This window comes from Drosophila sulfurigaster, chromosome 3, assembly GCF_023558435.1.
Source record: "Drosophila sulfurigaster albostrigata strain 15112-1811.04 chromosome 3, ASM2355843v2, whole genome shotgun sequence".
Taxonomy (NCBI): domain Eukaryota; kingdom Metazoa; phylum Arthropoda; class Insecta; order Diptera; family Drosophilidae; genus Drosophila; species Drosophila sulfurigaster.
In genome coordinates, this window is record NC_084883.1 from 18,698,435 (window position 1) to 18,724,079 (window position 25,645).

Below are 25,645 nucleotides of genomic sequence, written 5' to 3' on the forward strand. Positions count from 1 at the left end.
CATCTCTATCTTTCTCTATCTCTCCTCACTTCTCGCTGTGCTCGCTGAAAGGGTTTCAAGCTCTGCCAACGGACAGATGACATTGCTGATATTAAAAAGGTAGATGATGTGGTAGGCAATGGGGCTTGGGCTTCGGCTTGGACTTATTTTTGAGCGACCCTCTTCAACATAAGCCTAGAAATTTGTTTACGTTTTCAAACGCAACGCGTTAAATGAATCACCCAATTTAGTTATAATCCCAAAATAAACCAATTCAAAGACCAAAAGGTACGGATAGGTTACTTAGCCGGCCATTATAAGCTCCATAAGGCAACTGATAGCACTGCATCAATTATATTTTGATATCAACTCGTATTATCACGCACTAATTCGTGTGTTTTCTTTATGGGTTGTTTATCAAGACGACAAAGATTTAAGCTATTATACCCGCTACCCATAGGTTAGAAGGCTATTATAATTTTGTGCCGGCAGGAAATTTATGTAACAGGTAGAAAGAGGCATCTCCGACCCTATAAAGTATATATATTCTTGATCAGTGTCAACAGCCGAGACGATCTAGCCATGTCCGTCTGTCCGTCTGTCCGTCCGTCCGTATGAACACCTAGATCTCAGAGACTATAAGAGATAGAGCTATAATTTTTTTCGACAGCATTTGTTCTATTTGCACGCAGATCAAGTTTGTTTCAAATTTTTGTCACGCCCCCTTCCGTCCCCGAAAATCAAAGAAAAATAGAATAACAAGCGTAATTTTAAAGCTAGAGTTGCGAACATACAATAATAACTATAGTAGTTATACTTGTAATTCCTAAAAATTTGATTGCGATCAGATAAAAATTGTCGAAGTTATTAAAGAAATACTTTTGTATGGGCAAAAACGTCTGGTATCTCACAGTCGGGTACACTCGACTGTAGCTTTCTTACTTGTTCGGCATTTTATATGCATTGGTCCAATTCCAATTATCGACTTGAGCTCTACAACATTATATTTATCAGTTATAAGTTTATCATTATATATCTGGATTAAAGTAAACCATCTCCCATTAATATAGTATCCATACGAATCCTCTACCTTCTCAACAGTATTAATTGCTAAACAGTTTAATAACCCTATGCCTATAAAATTGCAATAGCAATCAACCTATTTAAAATCAGCAAACGTGATAGCTTATCAACTACGACCAAATTTGTATTGATTGATCTGATTGAATAACTTCCTGGTCTTAAATTGCTTAATAATCAGCATCGTCTGATAATCACATCTTTTGGAATTCCCTCAGAATAACGGTATTTATAGTACCGATAATTCATAACGATTGTTAGATCTATTTATAGGATAATTACCTTTTTAAAATTGAACTGCACCGATTAAATAAAAGACATTTCGTTTCGTTTTTATATTTACACACATTTTGTATTAAATGTATTTTACTTCATTTCGTATTTAATAATAGCTCTATCTCCGATTCTCTCATATTAAATATGCGCTTTCTCCTATTTGTAGGTTTTGGATATACATATGTATAATTCTGGTAATTGTACTGTACTGCTTAAATATACAAAAACACATCGTACAATATCTTACCTAAGTGTAAAGTGTAGAGAGCCTATAAAAAATGTAATGCAACCCACACTAAATAATTAGTTACAACTCGTATTGTTCGATTCACAATACACGTGTACAAGTACAGCAATAAAACATCTATATAATACATATATAACTATATATGTATATAACTATATATATATATATATAAAACTGATGTTTTTGTTGGTTTTGTGGGCTGGCGTAATAAAGTACATACATGTTTCGTGGTGACAACGCGAGTCGAGTCATCGTCATCGTCATCGTCGTTTGGTTCCTCTTTAATCTTTAATCTAACATAATATCGATTCTAACCTCAAAATTATTGTACCACATTTTGAATATCAATCGCTTAATAATCATAATAATTATATGTATATACGTATGTATGCATATCGTATCAGTAAAAAGTATATCATTTATAAATATCAGCAATTATTCCAGTTTTCGAGTCTACAATAATACAATTAGTAACATATACAGGATAATCATCCGAGTATGTGTCCTGGATATACAATTCCAAAAACTCAGTGGAGCAATTAAAGGGGAAATGGAGATTACAAAAGTGATAAGCTAATTGACGGATCTCTTTCATCAACTTTTCTCGATGCAGGTAATAAATAACTATTTTAATACATAAATCGTATCAACTAAAGATTTGTAGTTGTTGTTGTCATGTGCGTGTTGCTCTATATATATATGTATATATGCTGCATTCATTCATTCCTCGCCCTCGTATCCCAAGCACCACAACTGGGATAGGGGCACAGCTGCGGACTAGCTAGCTCCGCCAACGCCTCCAGCATCATCCTTGCGTGGTCGCAGTATGAAATTGAGATTGTAATTCGTGTTGACCGCATAGTAAACATTCGCCGTCTTCGGCATGACCAGCTCCTTGTCGGGCAGCACCTGAGCCAGTGTATATCGATCGGGATCATCCTCCAGTCCCAGCTTCAGCATGGCATTCCTAATCACCTGCGGCGTCCGTTCGTTATTCCCCAGCATAATGCTCTTGTACAGCACAATCCCGTCCAGCTCAATGTTATCCGTCTCATACGTCACACGTATGATGTAAAAGTCTGGCGCCGATTGCGTCGTCACGCCAGCCGGCTGCACCAGCTGAGCATTGATGTGCGTATGCGGGGATCCTCCATTCGAGGTGCCATTGCTCAAGGCAGCATTCTTCAGTCCATTGCCCAGCGACTGCGAATGCGTGAGCTTGCTGTGAGCCGACTGACGACCGCCGGAGTTACTCGAGTCCATGGACAGATTGGAGGTGCTGCTGGAGGCGGACATGAGCGAAGCGTGATGTGCATCGCGATCGAGCGAATTGTGCCTCGAGCTATTGCTGCTGTTTAGCTCACAGTAGAACTGTGAACCAGCTCCGCTGCTCGAATTGGAGTGTATGGAGTCAGTCTTGCGATGCCCTTGTCCACCGGCGCTGCCCATGATGGAGGCTGTCGATGAGGCCGTCGTATTCGTCAGCGATGTATTCGTGCTCGCCACCGATTTCCGAGGCGCCGGTGGCGGCGGCTCCAGCTGGCAACTGAGCGCAAATGCCTGACGCTCGTCGAGCAACGGCATCGAACCGAACCAATGATCGAAGAGTGCATCCTCGTGCAGATTGTACGTGTTAGCGGCGCCCTGGAGCAGCTTGATCTGTGCCAGCACCTCGAACTCCTTGCGCTTCTTGTCGAAATTGATGAGCTTGTCCTCGGTGAGGTAATCCGGATTGGCGGTGTGTATCATGGTTAGATCGGTGAGAAATGTCCCCAGATAGGGAATGGTCCCATGCGATGTCTGTGTGCCCAGGTTCTGTATGAGCTTCTGCAGATGGCGATCGGTTTGATCACCGGCTGGATCCGGATTCTTGGCAGTTCCCTCGCGCTTCAGCACCTCGCGCAGTGTCCACGCATTGTTGTCCTCGGAACAGATGCGCGCCAGCTCCGTAAAGATTTCCATCTGAAAAAGGTTTAGGAAAATTAGTAAGTATTTTTGAAAGAGAAAATACACGATAATTAAAGGATTAAAAATGAGCAAATTGGATCTGATGAATCGAATATAATTCTAATCATCCCTTTAACTATTCGAAAGATTTCATCTACGATCGTTTAATAATAATCATAATATTTGCGTATATTAATTGTTTATCATAATATTATATAATATTATAAATTGTTGCTTGATTTTAAAAAGTTTTCCGGTACGTCCAGGTATTTTAACTTTAACTTCAAATTTTAAACTTTCATTCCGAAATATTCTTCTATTACTTAAGGGTTGCAAATTATGCTTAAACTTTGTCTTGTTAAAATTACATTTTTAAAAAAAAGAAAGACTTTTAGGAAGATTCGCAACTTTTGCCAACCAGAAGTTTTAAATTGAAATTTTCTACTGTTTGCATAATAAATTTATAATATTAAATAGAAAAAATGAAAATTTATACTTGTATTTCTTTTACTATCAAAGAACAACATTTATTTAAAGGAAAAAACTTTTTTTTTAATCACTTCGTATTCCAATTATCCTAACAAATTCTTATTCAGTTAAACCATTGGAAAATTACCCATATTACTTAAAAATAAACTTAATAAACTCTTTTTCACTTTCAATTAAATGGATTTCAACAACATTTCCCTTAACAACTTACGCGCTCTTTGGGCAAAAACTCCCACACTTTGGACAGTCTGTAAATGGAGTTGGAATTGAGTGCCGAGATGATGGCCTTGAGGGAACTAAAGTTCTTGAGCATACGCAGCTCCTGGGCAATATCAATCCAGCGAGATATGTTCAAGGCGCGATCCTGCAAAATCAAACGAAGCACTAAAATCATTTAAAACTATGACAATATTAGGGGAATACTCACCTGTGGCTTCAGACGATCGATGAGGATGCTGGAGACCACACGGAACAGCACTGCGTTAAACTGGTTGATGGTGGCCACCACAGTCTCGGAGCCACCGCTGTCCCTTCGCGCCCACGTGTGTCCCAGACACTGATGCGGTATCAGGCGCTTGAAGAGCTCCGTGTCCATGCGGGTCAGCTGCTCGGCAAAGTGTCGCACGGGGACGTGGGGAAAGCGAAAGGCCTGCATAAAGTGTGTGGGTCCACGATAGATGGGCGCCAGGTACATGCCGCTGAACTGTTCGCTCAAATCGTAGGTGGAACCACACGGCGTATGCATCATAAACTGTTGGCCAGCTTGCGCCGCCAGCCAGGGCAGCGGCGTGCTCTCCACATTGTTGGTGGCGCCACCTCCTCCACCTCCCCCGCCATAGACCTGTTGGCGTAGCAAACGTTCCAGGCGATTCAGCACCTTGATGTGCAGATCGGAGCGTTTGAGCCGCTTGCCGGCAAATGCCAGAATCTGCTGCAGATTATCCTCATGCCAGTCCTCGGGAAAACCATCGAGCCACACATGCAGCGCCGAGACTAGAGTTTTCTTGTGCTGCTCGTGTATGGACGCAGGCGAGTCGTAGCTCTGATCCTCCGAGGTGCCATTCTGTTGGGCCAACTCCAGCTCCTCGGCGTGCTTCTCGTGCAGCGCATCGTAGCGTTGCGTCAGCAGACTAAGCACTTGCTTGGGCGTCGAGAAGGTGCGATATGTGGAGAGGAATACATTGATAAACGTGGACTCCAGCTCCCCATCATCAGTGGCCAATGCCTCGACCAAGCGGGCCAAGGTGGCTGCCTTCACGAAGCGCACTCGCACCGTTTCCCATTCCAAGTGTGAAATTTCATCGTCCGAGTCCTGCTGCAAAGAGTGAGAATGTGTGGCAGGCAATTGCCAAGGCTATCGAGGTAAGTAATTGCTTTTGGGACTGCTCCAACGATGCAGCTGATAACTTACATTGCTCGCCGTGGGCGTGGGTCGATGGTAGCGCACCTTCTTCAGATAGACCGTGAAAATTGCATTCTTCTCGTGCTCCTCGCCCCAAAGGCGCCACGTGGGCTAAAAAGGAAAAGCAATCAAAATGTCAAATTAGCAAAAGTGCTGACTGCCTTCATTCAATAATTGAAATTATATTTATGTTCTATATACATCTCTCTTTCTATGAGTGTGTTTATGTGTTTGTATCCGAAATTGATTCAATTCATTGCCACAATTAATCATTTGGCTAATTTTAGCAACAATTTCCGACTATTTTTAATTCATTATTTCTCTTAATACGAACACGCAAATTTTTAAATATTTCTCAATATAAACAATCTGTCTTGAAGGCAACCAAAATGAATTCCCCGTTGTCCAAAAATTATTTTTGTAAGTATTTATTTTCGCCTTTTCGACTTTTTGTTGTTATGGAAACTGGCGGACATTTCCATATACCATTTTCCATTTTCATTTCCCGTCGAATTTGTTTTGGCAATATTTCGACTAAAACACATTTGTTCCCGTCCATTTCATGCAGTTGCCTCTAGTTGGTATTTTAATTGCTTCATAAATATCTATCTAATTGGCCAATGCGACTAAGTTTCGCAAAGCCTACGACGAACCATCAAAAGCATTAACATACTATACTATACTATGTTTATATTTTCAAGAATTCTTTAGTTTTTTTCATCGGAATTCAATTAGGAAGAATTGATTACACATTTTTTGCCATTTTTTATAGATTTTTAAAGTGTTTACATTTTATAGAGCTTGTTTTGTGTTGATCTTAACTGTGGTAAGCTTTGTTTGCAATTTTACAAGTCTTTTTTCTCAAATATCTTTATTTATATGTAGAATTATATATTTACTTTACATTCTTAAAAAGGAGAATTAAGATAATGTTTATTTTTAATCTTTGGTGAATCACCTTTGTATATCTGCTACTGGGATTGCCTTTTCTTCAGAATTCCGGATATTTTCGGATAATCAAAGTTCAATTTATCGTCATAATTCTATGGAAAGAGTTGTCTCATTCGATTCCAAATTTAGTCTTTTTCTTAACTTAATCAATCCTTATATTGTGTTTTATACAAACTTTATAAATCTAAACAGGTTTTTATTTAATTTAAACTTTTGAGAATTACTAATGATGACACTCATAGAATGATTCTCTTTACGAAACAAATATTATTTTTTCAAATTCAAAATCATAAAAAAATAGATTTTATGAAATTGTGAAATAGGTTATCAAAAAGATATTCAACTTCTCTTCTTCATAAAATATTCTTCTATAATTTGCTCAAGTTTAAGAATAACGAACACGCTCATGTAAATAATTGAATTAATAAATGCAATAAGCAAAACTATATTAATGAGTGCTGCAGCGCTTCCTGTTTTAAAATTGCCGCTTTTCAATATTTCCGCAAAATCATACTGAGCGAGCATGAATTTAGCTTGAAGCATGATGAACGTATGAAAAATTGAGTTTGCAATGTCAGTTCGTCAATTACATGGCCAATAAATTGACATAAATATTTATGAGCTTTACTCAGCGCATCGCCCAGCCCCAGATATATGCGAGTTTTGTGTATGTGGATCAGAAATAGCTTAAATATTTGCGCTTAATCAACAAAAGCATAAAAAGAATTCTAATTGTGAAAACATGCTTAACAAATGCCTTTGTTTATATGTAAAACTATGTAAATGAAGCACACGCATCGACACACACACACACATATAAACAAATGTTTTGCCTTAAAAAAATTGAAACGAATAAAAGTAATGAATTTAGTGGAAGCGTGAAAAGGCATTCGACGCAAAATGAATGAATAAGCTTGAAGAAAACTGGTGAATAAAATGAACAACAAAAGCAAAATCACGCAATCTACAACTGAGAGTGTGTGTGTGAGTGTGAGTGTGTGTGTAATGCCACAAACAAATTAAAGGCTGGCTGCGTCCCTCCCTCGATTTATAAATACGCATATAAAAAAAGAGATTTGCCCAGTCAGCGATGACAACGCCACTTACTCGAGTTGACCCCAAGAGAAGACCCCAAATACGCAAAACATAAACATGGCAAGCTACTACATACATATAGTAGCATATATATACATGTTTGTACATGCAGCAGATCTGGACATAATGCTCACAGAGATCGAGGGACTTACACGAAGTTCATGTTCGACCAATTAATTGCCCGCATGCGCTTTAATTACACGAACAAATGCGAAACATCAACTAGAAGACGGCGGAGGCACAACAAATGTTGTTGTTTAAATGTTTAGTTTACTTTTTGTGTGCCGGGTGCTGGGCGTCTGAGGTCTGGCCCCATTTCGTAAAGTTTCGTGGACTGTTTCTCGAGTATTTCGTAAAGAAGACAACAACGAAAACATTTGAGCGTTAAGTGGTCGGCGCAAATTGTTTTATGTTTCTTTCAATACCCTCACAAATCACAAACAGAGAGAAAAAAGGGTCTAACAAATTCGCTCACGCAATCTCAATTCAAAACACATACTACTTATACTATATATTTATTCATAATCGGAGCGCTTTAATGTGATAAGAAATACACAAGAATCTGTTTAGTTACTAAGTGACTTTTAATTACAGGAAGTAAATGATTAACGGAAAAATTATGTGAGATAATTTCTTGATTATGTGCAGGGTATTAACACTACAGCAAATCACACTCGTCTTTCTCTCGCTCCCTTTCTTTTTTTTTGGTGTGTAATTGTGCATAAATTTGATTGAGAGATAGTTGTAAACAGCTGAAAGTTTTTTTCCTTTTTTCTCGAAAATGGCCTTGCCAAGTTTTTTCCTCTTTCTTAAATTGTTGTAGCAACATGTTGAAATAGTACTTGAAACTAATATATTTGTAGGCACATTTGCAGTTACTTTCGTAAAGAAGCAAAGAAGCAAGCGCGAATTGCTGGAAATTAAATTAATACCTATATTAAGCGAAAATGTACAAGAAGAAAAATAACAACAGCTGCTTCCTGCAAAATACATAAAACAAAAAAACAAAAATATATGTATACACGAAACAAAATAAAAGCAACGAAAACAAATGGCAATTGTTTTTATCTAATTGCTGCCGTACTTTTAGCCTCTAATTGTGCGCTGTTTTCTTCGGGTGGTTGATCTTCACATACACACGCACACAGATGTACTTCTGAATCTACTTCCCCAAATAAATAAATACATCGTCGTATGTATAGAGAGAATATGAAGGCAACTTTTAATCAATTCACGGCAAAAGATCAGCCAAGTCGCTTGACTTTTTATTTTCTCAGCGGCAGCCAAAAAAAAAGAAATTTCTGCTGTTGATGTTGTGTGTGTTGCGTGTGCATGTATTTATTTAATTTATTTGTTATTTATTTGGTATTTTGTAGTTGTTGTTGTTGTTGCTACCGATGCTTAAATGCTGCTGCCGGCTGTTTGCTACATTTGTTTTGTTGTTTAATTAATGACGCACTCTGGCAGCTCAGTTCGGTTTCATTTGCGTCAAAAATGCGCAATTTTTATTAAAAAAAAAAGTAAGTGCAAAACTAACGCCACAACTAATTGGCACTATTTATGAATTCAAATAGGCGTTAATTAGGCAAATAACAACAAACGTTTTACAACACTGAGTAAGGGCACAACAACGATAAGCTTGCGCTATATCGATAAGCATATGTGTTATCGATTGACTTTGAGCTGCAAATAAAATAAACAAAGATGGCGACGTCACCGGCGTCAAAACGACAGCGACGGCTGACACAGCTGCGCCCAAAAGGTAAAAGGTAAACAGAACAAAACACAAATCAGCAAATAACAAATATATATGTATGTATGTATATGTTTGCATATTAATGGCCGGGTACAAACAAACAAATTGAATATAATTTGCATGCATTCTAATTTGCCATTTGGCAATTTACCTTGGTGTACGTATAGTTCTTGGCATGCAAATCTTTCGTCTTTTTCGATAAATTGCGCAGCGTGGCGCCCGTGCAAGCGCACAGATACTTGAGGCTGGCAACAACTTTGCGCTCGGCATTGATCACCGCCGACGTTGCATCCAAGTCATCATAGGAATGATATGAGCTATTGCGACGCTGTTTATTCCCTGCCGTCGCCGTCGCTGATGTGGAACGTGAGCGTCGCTGCTGCTGCTGCTGCTGCTGTTGCTTCTGCTTCTGCTGCCGGCCCAATGTCGAGGTGGGCGTTGAGCATGGCGTCGTTGTGGGCGTGACTATGGACGATTTCTTTTGTCGCGGACACGTGTGATGATGATATTGCAGCTTTGGCTTTGCCTTTGCCCAATGTGGCGACTGCTGCTGCTGCTGTTGTTGTTGTTGTTGATGGTAGGCGCAGGGCGTGGTTGTTTTGTTGTTGTTGACATGTCGCCACGTGCTGCTAAAGTCTGTGTTGTCCAGCGGTGGCATCAGCGCACGATTGTAGCCAGCCAAATCCTGCAACTGATAGGCACAAGTGTGACTCTTGATCAACGTCGGATGCTGCTTCTGCTGCTGCTGCTGGTGGTGGTGGTGATGATGGCTGTGTTGGCAATTACAGTTCGCTTGGCTTGTGAAATTCTGTAAATGTTATGTCGCTGAGTCAATGTTTGTCACGAGAGCGAGTGACGACTGCGTTTTGTACTTGATCTTGCTACATTGATTGGCATTGGATGGCATTCAACTAGCCGTGAAACGAGTTCATTCACATTCAATTCATTTCATTCATTGAGCACACAGACTGAGACGCACTTGAGTGCCGAAAAATCAACGAGTTCGAGAGTCTGCAACAATGCCTAGGGCTTGTTTGTTGTATAGCCCGTGTTGCTGCTCGCCCCTGACCTTGGCTACAATTTAGCTTAGACATCGTCACACACACACAGTCACACACACGCACAGCTGCGTCAACGATGACAACGTCTCCGGCTTCTGGTCGACAAAACAATCGACGTTTTTTTTTGACAACTCAAGTGGCGTCTCAAGCGACTCACTCGCCACCTTCTCCATATTTGGTTAAATGCTTTCGCTTCCCCAAACTGCAATTATAGTCAGGCAACAGCAGCGGCAACAATTTTATGCTTCGCCTTTGTTTAACAAAATTTTCATTGCCCCTGTTGTTGCCATTCATAAACAACAACACAAGGTTTTCGCCCCAAAACGTGCAACGCAACTTTTCCAGGAAGTTGTTTCGCTATTTTTTTCACGCCCATTCAGCGAAAGGAGAATGGGAAAGTTGGTTTTTCTTTTTCGAAATTGTCGTTGCAAAAGTTTATTAGTTTAGCATAAAACCACAAACTAATTTCAGGGAAAAGTGCATTTGCAATTCGGTTTGTATTATTTGCTATTTTGTGGCATCCATGCCGGAAAATGTGTTGCGCTTATGGCATGGTGACAGCCCATTTCATGTCGCATTTGGCCATAAATTTAGGCCAACAATTTCCAGAGAGCTACAAATTATACACACTATAACTTGTTTCTCTTAATAGCCACACTTTCAGCAGAAAATGTCACATGCGCTGACCAGTTATCTGCGTAAACAGATCAGCAGGTCAAAACCCAAGACGTGCGTGATATGTTTCTGGGGTTGCTCTTCAAACAAGAGAAAGGAAGTGAAACGGGGAGCTTTAATATGAAACGTGCCCCATTTGGCGGCAAGAAACAAACGCTGAAATCACTCTGACTGCCTCACAGCATCCCAAAATAAACGCATTAAGCTAACCACACACACACACACACACACTCACTCAGTCATAATAAAATTAAATCGCGCACAATAAAATATATAAAAATTGCCAGTTAATCAGACACGTTCCGGCATGTGCTGAGAGGCATGACAAAAAAGGCGACCCCAAAAACTCAGCTGCTGAATTGGAGCAAACGAAAAATGAGTCGCAACCCCATCGATAGGGTTGTAATAAAAGACCTCATGCTACATAATATTTCATATATATATATATTAATCATGGAAATTTACTTTGTACAACTACAATTGAATTGATAGAAGCAAGTGCACTAAAGGTACTAATGGATATGTTCTAAAAATAGCTTAATGGGCAGGACAACGCAGTGAAATGTCAGGAGAGCATTACTAAAAAAGTTACACGACTTGAAGATATCCTGCATTAAGTATAGAAATTATGGCATGATTGCGCATGACGAATTATGAATTATGAATTAATTTTACAATAGCTCTTGTGGTTATAGTGCGATTAAAATTATATATATATTTAAAGTCACACTCTTATTGAAGTCTAGATTTATAACCACACTATATTTAAAAGATTTCTTTTGTTTTTATACCCACTACCCATAGAGTAGAAAAGTATAATAACTTTATGCCTCCATAAAATGTTTATAAATGGCAGAAGTCATCTCCGACCCATTAAAGTATATTCTCGATCAGCCGAGACGATATAGCTATGTCCGTATCTCTGTTTGTCTGTCTGACAGTATGACCACCCACATACTATATATCTCAGAGAATAAGATATAGAGATATATGTTACTTTTGTTTAAACGCCATTTGCAATAGGGTCTTATCTGCTTTGGCTGACAATTTCGTATATTTTTGTATCTATGGTATATTTTGAATGAGGTCTATATCAATATACCAAACATAGTCTTTGATATATGTATTTTCGTATTTTTGTGATATATTTTCAAAATAATACTGTGTTTCTCTTATTCAAAATGGGTAACGGGTGTTTCTCAGTCGAGCACACTCCACTGTAGATTTCTTACTAGTTTTATTCCTGTAGTATTATCGAAGTATTATTATATAATCTAAAATGTATGGTGACATCCCTTAAATACTCAAGTTGCTTTTAAAATAACTTCTCTGGTTATTATAAATTTATAAATTTATATTTAGAGTTTTATATAAATCTTTCTTTTTAAGAATTCTTATAAAATGGTTTCTAAAAGCGTTACATTTAATCCTATTTTATAGAGCATACATTTTGCCATTATAAATGTTTCATCCACAGCTACAATCATTTAGATCATAACCCGGAAGTTAGCCTAAATAACTAGACTAAGCACATGTTCTTCATGCCTGTCACATAACTCGGCGCCCATTATAGTCATTGTTAATGGTCACAGGGTATAACTAGGCTAGGAAGTCAGCACTGATAAGCAGACAGAACTGAAAGAGAGCAGACCGCAAACAGAAGCTGACAAGCTGCAGCAGTGACATGGCAAGTTGTTGTCCCCATTATGACAGGACAGCATAAAACAGAACAACAAACACACACACACACACACACAGACTGAATGACTCTCCCTTCAGCTGACACATTGAGAACTTATCAACCTGCATTGAGGTCAACTGTATACAACAACAAGTCACCTGTCGTTGGTATTTCTAATTAACTATTCAGTCGATTTGTGTGTACCATTTGGTGCCTGCACCTGAATTATGCCTTTGATTATGCTGATGTGTAACAATGTCTGATTGACACTATCAAGCTATACTGCATATATATGCGTAATTATAGCCCAGACCTAGATCCAGTTCCATATACTCACAATACATGACTTGCCCCCCCTTCAATCAATATGCACATACATTGCACTCACTCATTCGAGTTTATTATTACTCGGTAATAATGCAAATCGAGTGCGCGTCGAGCCCCGTTGGAACACTTCTCGATTCAGCTGACCGAGACTTGAATCAACTCAACTCGTTTAGCATACAAAACAAAAACAAAATTGTGAATCAAATGGCGGAAAAAACGCAAAGTTTCAGCTTACGATAAATGATTCATCCGAACAGAGAATAAATACGAAATTGTCCAAATAATAACACACAAAAAAAAAATTATATATTTATACAAAATGAATACTACTCGAATTATATAATTTTCTATGCGAATTGTCAAATGTTCTTAAAGTAAATTTGTGTGTGTGTGTTTTATTTTTGCGACAATTATAATGAAGTAAAGTCGAATTGTGTCAAATGATGATGATGGGGGAATGAGGATGCTGATGACGAGGCACTTTGCATGAGTTTTATGTCTATATATAGATCTGTGGGATTTGACCTTTGTGCGGTTTTATGGCTAATGGCCTGCTGTGTGTGTGTGTGTTGTTGGAGGTGTGTGTGGGCAGCTGATGTGGCTTAATTGACATGGCTGCGACGCAAATGCAAAAGATGTTGCAAAAAATAGCACGACAGCAGAAAAAAACACCTACAACATGAGCCACCCCCTCGGTCTAACTAACTAACGAACATCAAAGCGAACAATCGATGTCGATGGGGGAGATTCTCGCTCTCTCTCTCTCTCTCTCTCTCTCTCCGCTCTATTTATAACGATACGACCCGCAGTGCCCTGTGACGAGCTCTTGGCTCTTTGCTCTTGTCTCTTGCATTGATAAACAGCACAAACAATGCAAAAGCACAAAACAAAATTGAAAATTGAAATTGAAAACTATAGGAAGCAAAGCAAAGAAAAATCTCTAGCTGCGACACGCCGCAAATTAAATACGCTTTTCAGAAGTGCACTCGAAATGTATCTCAAGCAATAATAGAACAAGTAAGAAAGCTACACTGTGCTCGACTTTGAGATACCCGGTACCCAATTTGCGTAAAAGCCAAATTTTGCCGTATTATTATCAAAATATAGATAAATAATATACCGCAAAAATACCTAAAAATATACCGAATGGTATATGTGGTATATCTTATTATATAGATTCATTCTAAATATACCATATACCATATATATATACTGCAAAATATACCAGATTGTCAGCCAAAGCAACTAAGAAGAAAACGTTTTCCCCATATAAGAGTATTTCTTGAATAACTTCGACAATTTTTATCTGATCGCAACCAAATTCAGGAATTAAAAAGACTATAGTTATTATTGTTTATGCGGAAGTGGGCGTGGCAAAAATTTGAAACAAACTGCGTGCAAACATAAACATTATATCTCTTATACTTCTAGGTGCTCATAGGAATAGACGGACAGACAAACAGAATATATTATATATACTTTATAGGGTCGGAGATGCCTTCTTCTGCCTGTTACATATGTTACATTTCATGGAGGCAAAAAGTTATAATACCATTCTACCCTATGAGTAGCGGGTATAATAATTAATGAGTACTTCAAACAGTCGTGAGCTGGCATAAGTTTCATGGCAATAACTTCAAAGCAGAGCGTGTGATTTACATACAACGAATATTGACTCAGAATGCTATGTTGATTAAGTATATAATTGCCTTATCGCTTCTTGCTTGGCAAAACATAATAATAAATGCATTAATCCCAATGCTCAGTTAGAGTATGTGAATACAACTAAAACGCTGCACATGTCTCATGTTTGACTGACTGACTAAATGAGTGAACAACAACAACGAACGAACGAAAGTGTCCCGTGTCCATTCGTTTCGTCAGTTACAACTGACTGCACTCGCCCCCCTCTCTGTCTTTCACGGTAGGTAGTGCCATCTCTCTCTCTCTGGCAGAGGCTATTATCAAACCACATCCGCTGTGCAGCAGAGAAATGATATATACTGAGATACTCAGATGCTCGCAGTGGCATAACAAACAGCGGATATAAAAATATCAACTTGAATTAGAGCTTCAGGCAACGAGCATAACAAGAAATGAAAGCAGCAGCAAAACTTTTGTTGTAAATTACATACAAACATAAATAAACATATAGTACACATATAGTATGTGTAGTATATACAAACTAGAGGTGTGTTCAGAGTCGTAAATTATATTTATGCATTCTTTGTTTGGCTCGCAGCTCAATGAATGGGCTTGAGAAACCTATTATCATTCACACACAAATGTAACTCGCTTAGATTTTGCTGATAAATGCTCTGGGAATCTTGTGAATGATGAATGAAAATGATGCAATATAAATATACAATTGAGCGTAACATTTTTCTGCCAGCTACGGCAAATGAATGCCAAATCAGACAAGAAAAGTGTTAAAGATCAACCACGATTCTACACATAAGATTAAATATTCGGGGTGAGCATAACATTATACAGATATTTTTACGTACACTGAAAAAAAACCTAATTTCCGTAATCAAGAATATTTGTCTTAAGAAAATGAGACCAATCTAAGTACACCCTCATAAAACTATGAACTTTAGACTGAAAAATTGCCAAATTCTCAAAATATCACCAAAAATATTACACTTATGTTACAAAATTTTGTAATCCATCGAAATTCCCATTAAGTTTTTATTTAGGTTTAAGTGTTTTCAAGATGTGCTTTCTAACATTGACATTTTCATGTTTTTCACGCACTTTTGAGACCAAAATTCTTAATACCAAATTCTTGATTTTAGGAATCTTTGTTTTTGCAGTGTAAAGTTTTCTCCCACGTGCAACTCTCAATGATTTATTTTTATGCCTCACAAAGACCTTGGGAATCTTATTGGGCCCACTCGAAAGTCCTCTCAAGTGTAAATACTTAACATTGATTACCACTGAATGGGGAGGGAGCTTAATTTTCCATGCCACTGGCTATGTCTATAGTTTCATGTGTTTACACATAATTGTTATTGACATTTTCTGTGAGACACGCAGCAAGCAACAACTCAAGGAAAGAAAATCGTAGTAATGTGTCTTGTAATCGTATGTATGGGCCATAAATAGTCTGTCCGAAATGCCATCAAAATCAAGTACAAAACACACGCCGATCCAAGTTGGGATGGGTTTGGGTTAATGGGGTTTCAGGGGTCTGGGAGCTTGGAAAAACATCACACAAAAAAAGTGCGCATAATATTGGCGTAGGTTCCCAATGAGTGTAGTGAGTAGTTGTTGCTGGCATTTTTGTGGTGGGTTGGGTTCCCCAACAACAACTACGATAACCACAACAAACAGAACGCCAGCTAAAAAACGTAGTATATTAGGAATAATGATATACTAGCTTGTGGTCTGTTGTTGGAATTTGATTTACAGTATTTACTATACTTATTATTTTAAATATATCGGAAATAAATGTAGGAATTTTGTAAATATTTCCAGTTCTGAGCTTTTACAATTAAGTATTCAAGATTTTTTAATAATTATGTTTTCTGAACTTTTAAATTGAAGCAAACTCATTATTTTCATCGAGAATATATATTAAGAATCTTTCTAAATTCTGAATTTAAGTAAATACATAAATCAAATTCCAGAAAGTGTATCCACACTTCGACTTTGCCAATCCTAAGCATTTATTGCCTTTCGCACACACTTTTTATGCGCGCGCCTTTTGTGTTCATATCTCCGTAGACAAGTTGGGTTTTTATTTGCCGCTTTACCATTTGAGATTGACTTTTTTCCTTGGGAAAATGCCGTAGAGATGTTTTTTTTTTGTTTTTCTGTAATTTATACACGCTGTCCAATTGTTTTTGCTATGCTGTTGATGTTGTGATGTTTACTTTACAGATGCAGTTCAATGGAGTCGATGGATAGAATGAGAAGTGTGTGTAACAGCAAAATCAATAAAATTTACAGCTCCTTTACTTCTTTTTCTTTTCTTGTTTTTTTGGTTGTTTTTTGTTGTTTTCTTTGGTCGTAAGCTGAAGCGAAATTGATGTAACGTTGCGATAAGAGAAGCTTTGGCTTTGGTTTTGAAGCTTTGATTTGAGTTTTCGTTACGTTTTGGTCTCTTTGAAACGCCAGCTTCTTCACCGCTCTGATGATGGATGAGTCAGAGACAGTCGATGCGACAGTCAGCTGTGCTGGGGGGTGGCTGGGCGGCAAAGCAGTCAGACGTGCAACCCTTGTTTAACGAAGGATTGGTCTTCGTTACGGGTTCGTTGCACTACGTTCAATTGGCAAGCAAGTACACTCCTCTTGCGTCTCCTCCTCCGCCTCTTCGTGCTTTTCCTGCTGCTTGTCTGCGAGTCTTCTGCCTTTCTTCGACTTCAACTTTTATTCCTTTGCTTATTTTCGTACTTAGTTTACACTGCACTTTATCACACGTTGTGCGCCTTCTTCGCTCACCGCGTGAAGTCTGCTCGATTCACGTTTTTATTTATTTATTTTCACGTTCTTTTTACATACACAAAAAACACAAGCAAATTGCTACAGATTTTGTATGCATTTTACGCGATATTTCTCTCTCGCTCTTTATTTCTTTCTCTCTCTCTCTCCTTTAGATTAATTATGAAAACATTGTACAACAAAATTTCACAATTCGATTGGGGGTATTTTCTAAGATTTTCGTATCACACACACCGTACATTTACACTGGGAAAAAACGTTGTGTAGCGAAACCGAGAACGGTTGACGGGACAACCTCCGCCAACAACTGTCGAAAACGCACTCATCGGCCAGGTCGAACCCGAGATCCGTGACAGCCCCAACATTGCCGTTTGCCCGTAAAACAGCACTCGGCTTTTGTTCTCGTTCTCGTGTTCTCGAACACTCGCCTCTCTCACTCTCTTAGAACATCACGAACGAGGGTTGTTCGAGCGACCTCTGCCTACGCGTCGGCGTCAGCGTCGCTGATTGTGCATCGCAGTACGTTGGCTAGCGTACAACAACATCTGCCTCCACTCTTTGCTCTCAGGTAATTTTTGTTTGCTGAGGTCGTGGGAATTTCGCACCCACTCGCTCTGTTTATGTTTTTGACGGACGTCTCTCAATCATTGCTACGTTCTTTGCTGTCCCACTCTCACCCGCTTATTTATATACTTACTTGTACGTGAGCACGTTCTCGCACACTCGCGCAAAACGAAATGGGAAATTTGAATATTGGGGATATTGTGCTCTTAAATTATTTCACATAAAGAGATGCCTCAGTGAAATTTCAAATTGATATTTTAAATGTGCAATATCAATGATTGTTTGATTATGAAACAATTAATAAATGATATGCCATTTAATTAGCATAATAATTTATTTGCTAATTAGACTTTTCCATTCACAACGCTGCCCATTCCCCCCAAAAACGAAACTTGACATTGGTTTTGTTTACGATTATTTATGGGTCTCTTAAAACGTCTAGACAGTCGCAGCATTATTTATCTAGTTTGATTTATGTGATGAAGGAAATTCAACATTCTTCCACATTCCGCCTCGAGTGTGTGCCAAATAACCACACTACTTTATACTCTATGATATAATTATGTAAATACGCATGGCTAAAAACATTGGACTCTTTGGCCAAGTTTGTTTTTGTGCCCAAAACCTGGTCGAGTCTTTTGAGCCGACAATAAAAGAGAGAGCCAGTCGAATGGTCGAATAGCAATGCAATAAAAGAAAACACAAATATTAATAAATTTTAATTTACGTAACTGCCAATCAAACGTTTTGTTTTCTTTCGTTTTTTTTTTCGTATTTGTGTGAGGTAAAAACAAAATTGGAACACAACTCAAGTCAATTGATCAATTAAGGATGCAATGAGAAAAATCGACATGCAATCAAGTGTGGCATGCAACAAACTAAGGTTTGGACAAGTGGCAAAAGAAAGAAAAACAATACATCAAGAAGCGAAACGGAATCGTGTTAACCACATTTCTTCATGAATTTCATCGTGTGAACCTCGATAAAAAGAAACGAACAAAGCTTATAGTAGAAATCGATAATAATGCTATAAAAACATGGCTTTATTAAAATGCAAATTTTTGTAGGTATTTGCTGAACCGTTTAAAGAAATTGATTTAAATGTGAATAACATACAAAAAATTAATGAATTGTACGTTTTTATTGTGCATTTTATTTGTAAACATTTGGCAAAAGAGTTTGCGTGAAAAAAAAAACAACAATATAATTGAAATTTTTCATTTGTTAATATTTGGCAAAAGTGATATCATGAATGCATTAAAAAAAAACAGTTTATAAAATTAATAAAAAAAGAGAATTAAATAATAATTTTAAACTTTTTTAATGTACAATTCAGTTAGCGTGTATGATAAAAAAATATGAATTCCAACTGAAGCTTTTTTGTGTAAATATTTAACAATAGAGTTAGCGCCAAAAAGGTTTTTTATAGACCAAGCAAAAGTTTATTTATGCCCCAAAGGCGTCAATTAGTTGTATTAGCCAGAGTAATTATCGGCTCGAATGGGACGCACCTTTCTCGGCCCAAAGATCACGAGAAGAAATGGTCAGATATAGATACAGATACAGATACAGATACAGATACAGATACAGATACAGATACAGATACAGATACAGATACAGATACAGATACAGATACAGATACAGATACAGATACAGATACAGATACACGTATGACCTTAAAGCTACTTTCGCGTTACTTTCTATGCATTTTCGCTATACTTTCTATGTAATTTGGATACAAACACAAACACAGACGGATAAATAGAGATATGTATGTTTGTAGCTATGCATATTGACGAGCTACGCGTCGTATACGTAATGAGTGTGGTACTCACCAGACTATCGGCCACATTTTGACTCATTATACGAGTACTCGATGGCGTCCAGCTGCTGCAATTACTTCAATGTGCGTGCTTAGACTTTGGTAAGATGCAATTGCTGTTGCTGTTGTTGTTGCTGTGGTGGCTGCTGTTGTTGTTGCTGCTGCTGCTGCTGCTGCTGTTGCTGATGATGATGACGATGACTTGTATCTGTTGGATACGCGCATTTTGACTTTGACACGGCTTTGCGTCTAACGACGACACTCAGATAATTTGTTGTTGTTATTGTTGGTGGTTTTCTTGTTTCTTTTATGTACAATTATTATATATATTTATTTTTTATTATTACTACTAGCAGTTGTGTTTGAATTGTGCAACTGCTGTTCACTATTGTTGGCAAGCGGATGTGAGCATCTGACGAACAAAACTTGCAATGCGATCGATGCGACGACGACGACGATGCGACGCACTAAATTTCAAGTTTTCTTTGGTTAGCGCAACTCTGTAAGAAAGCGACGAAAAATACAAAAATAAAGCACATACATAACAACACACACACACAGACACAAACACAACAACATCAACACTTTGGTAAAAGCAGTGAAAAGCATTTAAAAGTCGCACAGTAAACGCGTTTTCTATACGCTCAAAGGAAAGTGCGCAACGTTTGTGGCCCGCGCAAATGAAATGGCCAATAAAAAAATAAAAAAAAAAGTAAAGAAATAAAAACAACAACACATTGCTCGCATGCCAAAGACCATACCCCCAATAACATCAGCCCATAGTCCAGAGACCCCCAAGCTATAGCATGGGGGATTTATTATTATAGTAGACCGAAGCGACTCCCAGCGCCCCACAATCGCAACTGAGCGCAGCCGCTGTACGCTGAGCGTTGAGCGTTGAGCTGAGCTGACGAACGTGACGAGCAGCTGATTTACGATATTAAGCCACAGAAAGTAATGGCATAAGTTGCCTTGCCACTGTGCACAGTGGTGTCAGCTGAGCTTTAACACTCAGATTATCTTTGCTCGTTTGTCTGTCCGGTTTCCTAAATTTGTTGTGTACTGCGATAATGAGTGATAGAAACTTTTAAATTGCTCTGCGCTTACTGATCTTTCAAAAGCTATTATTGAATTTCTTGAAATTTTGATAATTTTTCTTTTTTACCAGAATTAAACTAATTTTGGTTTATTACTTATTATTTGTTTTACACTATTTTTATTATTTTATTATAATTATTTTTTATTATTATTATAATAACAAAGTAATATAATATAATAATAATAATAATAATATTTAATAATAATAATGAAAAAAAAAAATATAATAATTAAAATAATATACAAAAATATATGAAAACCAAAAAAAAAAACAAAATTAGTTTAATTCTCTAAAGTCTCTAAAACTTCATTGAAATTTCATAATAACTCAGGATCTTCTATAAGTAGAAATGATCTATCATCGTTCGTATCTTTCATGTGCATTAAATTGTTGTGCTTAGCTATAATAATAGCCAGAAACCTCAAGATTGGTAATTTACACATATTTTTAAATGTTAATATAGAAACTTTTGAAATTTGTATGTGCTTAGACTCTTTAAACAAGAAATTTTTGGAGTTCTTTGGCAATATTAATATAATTTTTCATTTATCTTTAAGAATCTACCCAGTTTCATCTTTAGCTTTACATTCACTTGTGTCCCAAAAACGTTACGAAAACCAAATAATAAATACAGAATTCTTTTAACTATTAAACGATCATTTGCTTACAGTTCGTGTAGAAGTAATTTCAGCATTCACTCTAGTTCAAATTCTTTTAACCATTAAATTAAAAGAAACATAGCAATTTTAGCTATAAAGCTTTCTCTTCACTCACTATTCTAAGAACTTCACCACAATCCTGATCAGTTTGTGAAGAAGCAATTTCAGCTAGTTCGAATTTCTCTTAATCATTAAATTTATACAGTAATTTTTAGCTATAATGCTTAGTCTTCACTTATGTACTTACTATCCAACAATTTTTACTACAATCCTGATCAGTTCGTGAAGTTCGTAATTCGAATTCCTCTTTACCATTAAATTAAAAGAAACATAGCAAGAAATATTTGTATTTTTAAAGCGTACTCTTCACTCACTAACTATAGTCAGAACTTCACTACATTACCATCTTAATCGCAGAACACTTTTAGCAAACTAAGATCAGTTACCACTGTGCGATTGCGATGTCAACGTCGACAGCGTTGTGCTTGTCACTCGCACAAATGATGAATTTCTTTTTTACCACTCGTAATCGCATTGCCCGCTTGTCCGTACCTTGTCGTAAGTAGTTCCAAAAGATAGCGGGGCTTGTCAAAATGTTTAGCAAACCCGCAACGCTAATGAAAGTTCGTCATTTTTTTTTTTTGCCAACTTCGTCTTGTATTAACTCGTATTTTGTTGTTGCTGTTGCTTCACTGTTGCTTGTGGTATGTGTTCTGAATACCTCAACAGTGGGCACATGAAAAAATGCGGAAAATGTATGCACAAAAGCAAACACAGCAATCAAAACAAAACTCAAAAAGAAAATAAAGAAGCAACAGGTAGGAGTTTAGTTTTGCGCGAATATCGTAAGAGAAAGAAAGAGAGCGCACGCAAGAGAGCGAACATGCAGAGCATCGCACATCAGGTGAGTTTTTGCTTAAGCGGATCTGTATCGTAAATTTGAGAATACAAAGCGCAAGCGTAGAATCATTTGACTGTCAAGCTGTGAAGCTTTTAAGTCAACGGATTTATGACGTAGCTAAATATATACCTGTTTGGTATTTACAAATTCCGGATATAAGATATGCAGAAACATGCTAAATAAATGCAAGATTACACGGCAAACTGCTTCCTGAACTTAGTTAGTCATTGTAATCAGTTGTGCTTACGATATTCAATGCGCATTAAGGGCAACACGGTTTTTGTGTGTGTTTGCCTCTAAACAAGCCATCATCAACCTTGATTACCTTGAGAGCTAAACTGACCCTTTCACTCACTCGAATTATGTGCAAAAGAATACACGATAGAGGTCTTAATTATGAGTTGGCAGCCACTTCATGCATCTAGCATTATATATGAATATGAACGATCTTTTGTGAAACTGCTGTTGAGCATCAATTCATTAGCATTTCAAATTAATACAAAACTTAAAACAAGCTGCGCTGCTTACGGCGCTGCCCACATACATTCATACGTCGTGTTCACAGTTCTGACAGCCAAAGCGAGCTTTTTGTTTGGTTTGCTTGCAAAAACAAAACCCAAAACGAGACGCGCGCTTTTTGATCGTTTGTGTTTTACACCTCCGCACACTCACACACACACACACAGGCTGGAACATTTCCATATACGATACGATATAAGAACACATATATTTATTGTATAATATTCCACTTGTTTGTTTGTAGTGCACTTTTTAGTGAAATGTAAGCGCATTTCGTTGCCTTTTCAATTGTTTTTTTTTGTTTTTCATTTTCGGACAACAACAATTGGGCTGGCCTTTTACGCTCCAGCAGAGCACAGCTTGCGCTCTCTCTCTCTCTACCTGTCTCTCATTCAGTTCTGTGTGTTGGTAGTTTGCTCTCTTAAAATATTAATGATCTCACTGCTTCGTGTTCGTGTGCGCACTGTTCTCAATTTACGATATCAAAATTGCTTTATTAGCCAAAAACAAAAAAAGACAATACCCAAAAAAAGCAGTTAAATCTTTTATATACTTTGCTCATACCAATTCTCTTCACATATTTGGTGGAATTTTTTGTGTGTGTTAGTTTTTGTTGTTGTTGCGTTGTTTTGTTGTGATATTCTTTTTATTTTTGACTTGTTTCGGACGTGTTTTTAGCCAGATTGGCCAACAAGGCAGCAAAAATAAATACAAGAGTGAAGTATTTGTAGATTTCTAGAGTTTATCGAAGCAGTTTGATTATTAATTTTTGCAAATTTTCTTTTCTTCAGTTTATGAATGGATCTTGTAGCAAGTTGACCGCATCCCAATTTTCCCATAAAGTCTCTTGCTAGTTTTATGGCCAGGAAAAAACACGTTGCAATTGGCAACTGGTTTACAGCTATGCAACGACACACACACACACTCATACACAGCGTTGCCTAGCTGCACTCATACACACACACACACACACACATAGAGCAGACTGCAGGTGTGTAAAATGGCAAAACGCTTGTATCATATTTTTCAAGTCGAAATCTTTTCATGCAATGGTTGTTTTTTTGTAGCGCGCACAGCAATTTGACAATTAATTTTAATAACATTTGATTATTTTCAACATTTTTGCAGATACTTTTTTCGCATATACCTTTTACATTTTCATTTGTTTGCCATTCATTTGCTACTTTTGTGCACTTTTCACACACAAACTCGAAACGAAACAGAAAATGCCATTAATGATATGCTGCCTGTTATTGTTGTTGTTGGTGCTGCTGCTGCTGCTCGCTTTTGTTGTCTTGAAAATTTTCGTTACGCTTTGGCAGACATTACGAGCCACGCTCCGCACTTTCGCGTCCCGCTCACCGCGCTCTCTCTCTATCACACTCTCCCGAAACGTAAGCGAACCCAAAAGCAAAACGCACTCGAGGGGGACTCGCGATACTCGGCACCTCGTCTATCTTTGGTTACACGTAGATTGCGACTGAAAAGCCAAACCAGCAACCGAAATCGAAACCCCCAGCACACAAGACTGAAGCTGGCCACGAGAGAGCGAGAGAGTTTGTTGTGGTGCACCCAGAGTTACTCTTAGCACAAAGAGAGTGAGAGCGAGATCACAACACCTCGTTTACCTGTTGAGCGATGAACGTAGCAGGCGAAAGAAGAAGTCTGTCCGTTAGCGTTAATTAAAGATAACTTATAATATCCTATTTTCTTTATAAACTATTAAAATCGAGTCTTGTTCTTATACCTTTACGCGTGTGACAATACATTGCAAAGTTTCTTTTTGAGTTTCTCAAAAATTATCACATAATCAACGATCATGTCGAGATTTTTTCGAAGTGGCAGCACATTAGCCGTATCCTCAAAGGATTGCTTGGCCTGTCGCAAACGCCGCTGAATCTCTGGCAAACTATGCAATTGAGCGCAGGACAATTCCATATCGGTTGATAAGAAGGCCGAGAGCAGAGCAGCAAGATCCTGACTTAATTGGAATTTGGGCATTACAAATGACACTACATGCTGCTCCACGAGCATTGTGTGTGAGTCGTCAGTCGCATTTAATTGAAACTCCTTCGGCCGCTTCGGCTGTGAAGACTACAAAACAAAAAAACAATTTCGCAACTTTTCTAACCTTTTGCATCCCTACAACTCACCAGCAAACGAGGCAAGTTGTCTGTCAAATTGAAATCGCGTCCAAGTTTTAAAGTAAATGGCGTCTCATTGCTCTTTGATACATATTGATAGCCTTCAGGGGTTTTACGAAATCCCGGATGCAGATCGAGTAATTTCAAACGCTTCTTAACAGCTTCTGTTAACTGGTAGCTATGCACCCTTGGCAAAATGTCTCTCAATAGAATCTCACTCAGCTCCATCGTGGATAGTTCGTTGTCTGCATTGCCCGGCGTGAAATCGGTGAGTGTTGCAGCATCCTGTATAAACAGCAAGCGACAGGAAGTTGTTGCGTACTCAATAAGTTCCATGTGCAATGTGGTATCCTCGTTGTCACTCATTTCGCGACAACAATGTTATCGTGTGTTTTTGTTTTCGCACTTATGATCGAACTGTTTGTGGCATAAACATATGCTTAACAGCTTGCTACACTGTTAGTTAACAGAGACGCTGCATCATATATACTCAACCATTTCGGCAACTTGAAATAAATGTGAATA

The 25,645-nt window shown here is 37.9% G+C and overlaps 2 protein-coding genes across 5 annotated transcripts; both read right to left on the reverse strand.

The window, feature by feature from the left end:
• Positions 1–1,379: 1,379 nt before the first annotated feature.
• Positions 1,380–24,459, reverse strand: LOC133843723 (ral guanine nucleotide dissociation stimulator-like 1). Of its 4 annotated transcripts, none has more exons than XM_062277380.1 (6): positions 24,124–24,459; positions 19,812–20,298; positions 5,430–5,531; positions 4,446–5,330; positions 4,230–4,382; positions 1,380–3,544 (listed from the first exon to the last, which is right to left on the reverse strand). In XM_062277380.1, exons 2-6 carry the CDS (start codon positions 19,836–19,838, stop codon positions 2,360–2,362), a joined length of 2,352 nt encoding a protein of 783 aa, XP_062133364.1. In that variant the 5' UTR covers positions 19,839–20,298; positions 24,124–24,459; the 3' UTR covers positions 1,380–2,359. The 4 variants fall into 4 exon arrangements, with proteins under 4 accessions (XP_062133364.1, XP_062133363.1, XP_062133362.1 ...); XM_062277379.1 differs by having other exon boundaries at positions 4,446–5,333; XM_062277378.1 differs by lacking the exons at positions 19,812–20,298; positions 24,124–24,459 and adding exons at positions 9,374–10,030; positions 16,725–17,739 and having other exon boundaries at positions 4,446–5,333.
• Positions 24,460–24,725: 266 nt separating this feature from the next.
• On the reverse strand, positions 24,726–25,486 carry LOC133845899 (uncharacterized). The gene is made up of 2 exons (XM_062280535.1): positions 25,130–25,486; positions 24,726–25,070 (listed from the first exon to the last, which is right to left on the reverse strand). Exons 1-2 carry the CDS (start codon positions 25,484–25,486, stop codon positions 24,726–24,728), a joined length of 702 nt encoding a protein of 233 aa, XP_062136519.1.
• Between the last annotated feature and the right edge of the window lie 159 nt (positions 25,487–25,645).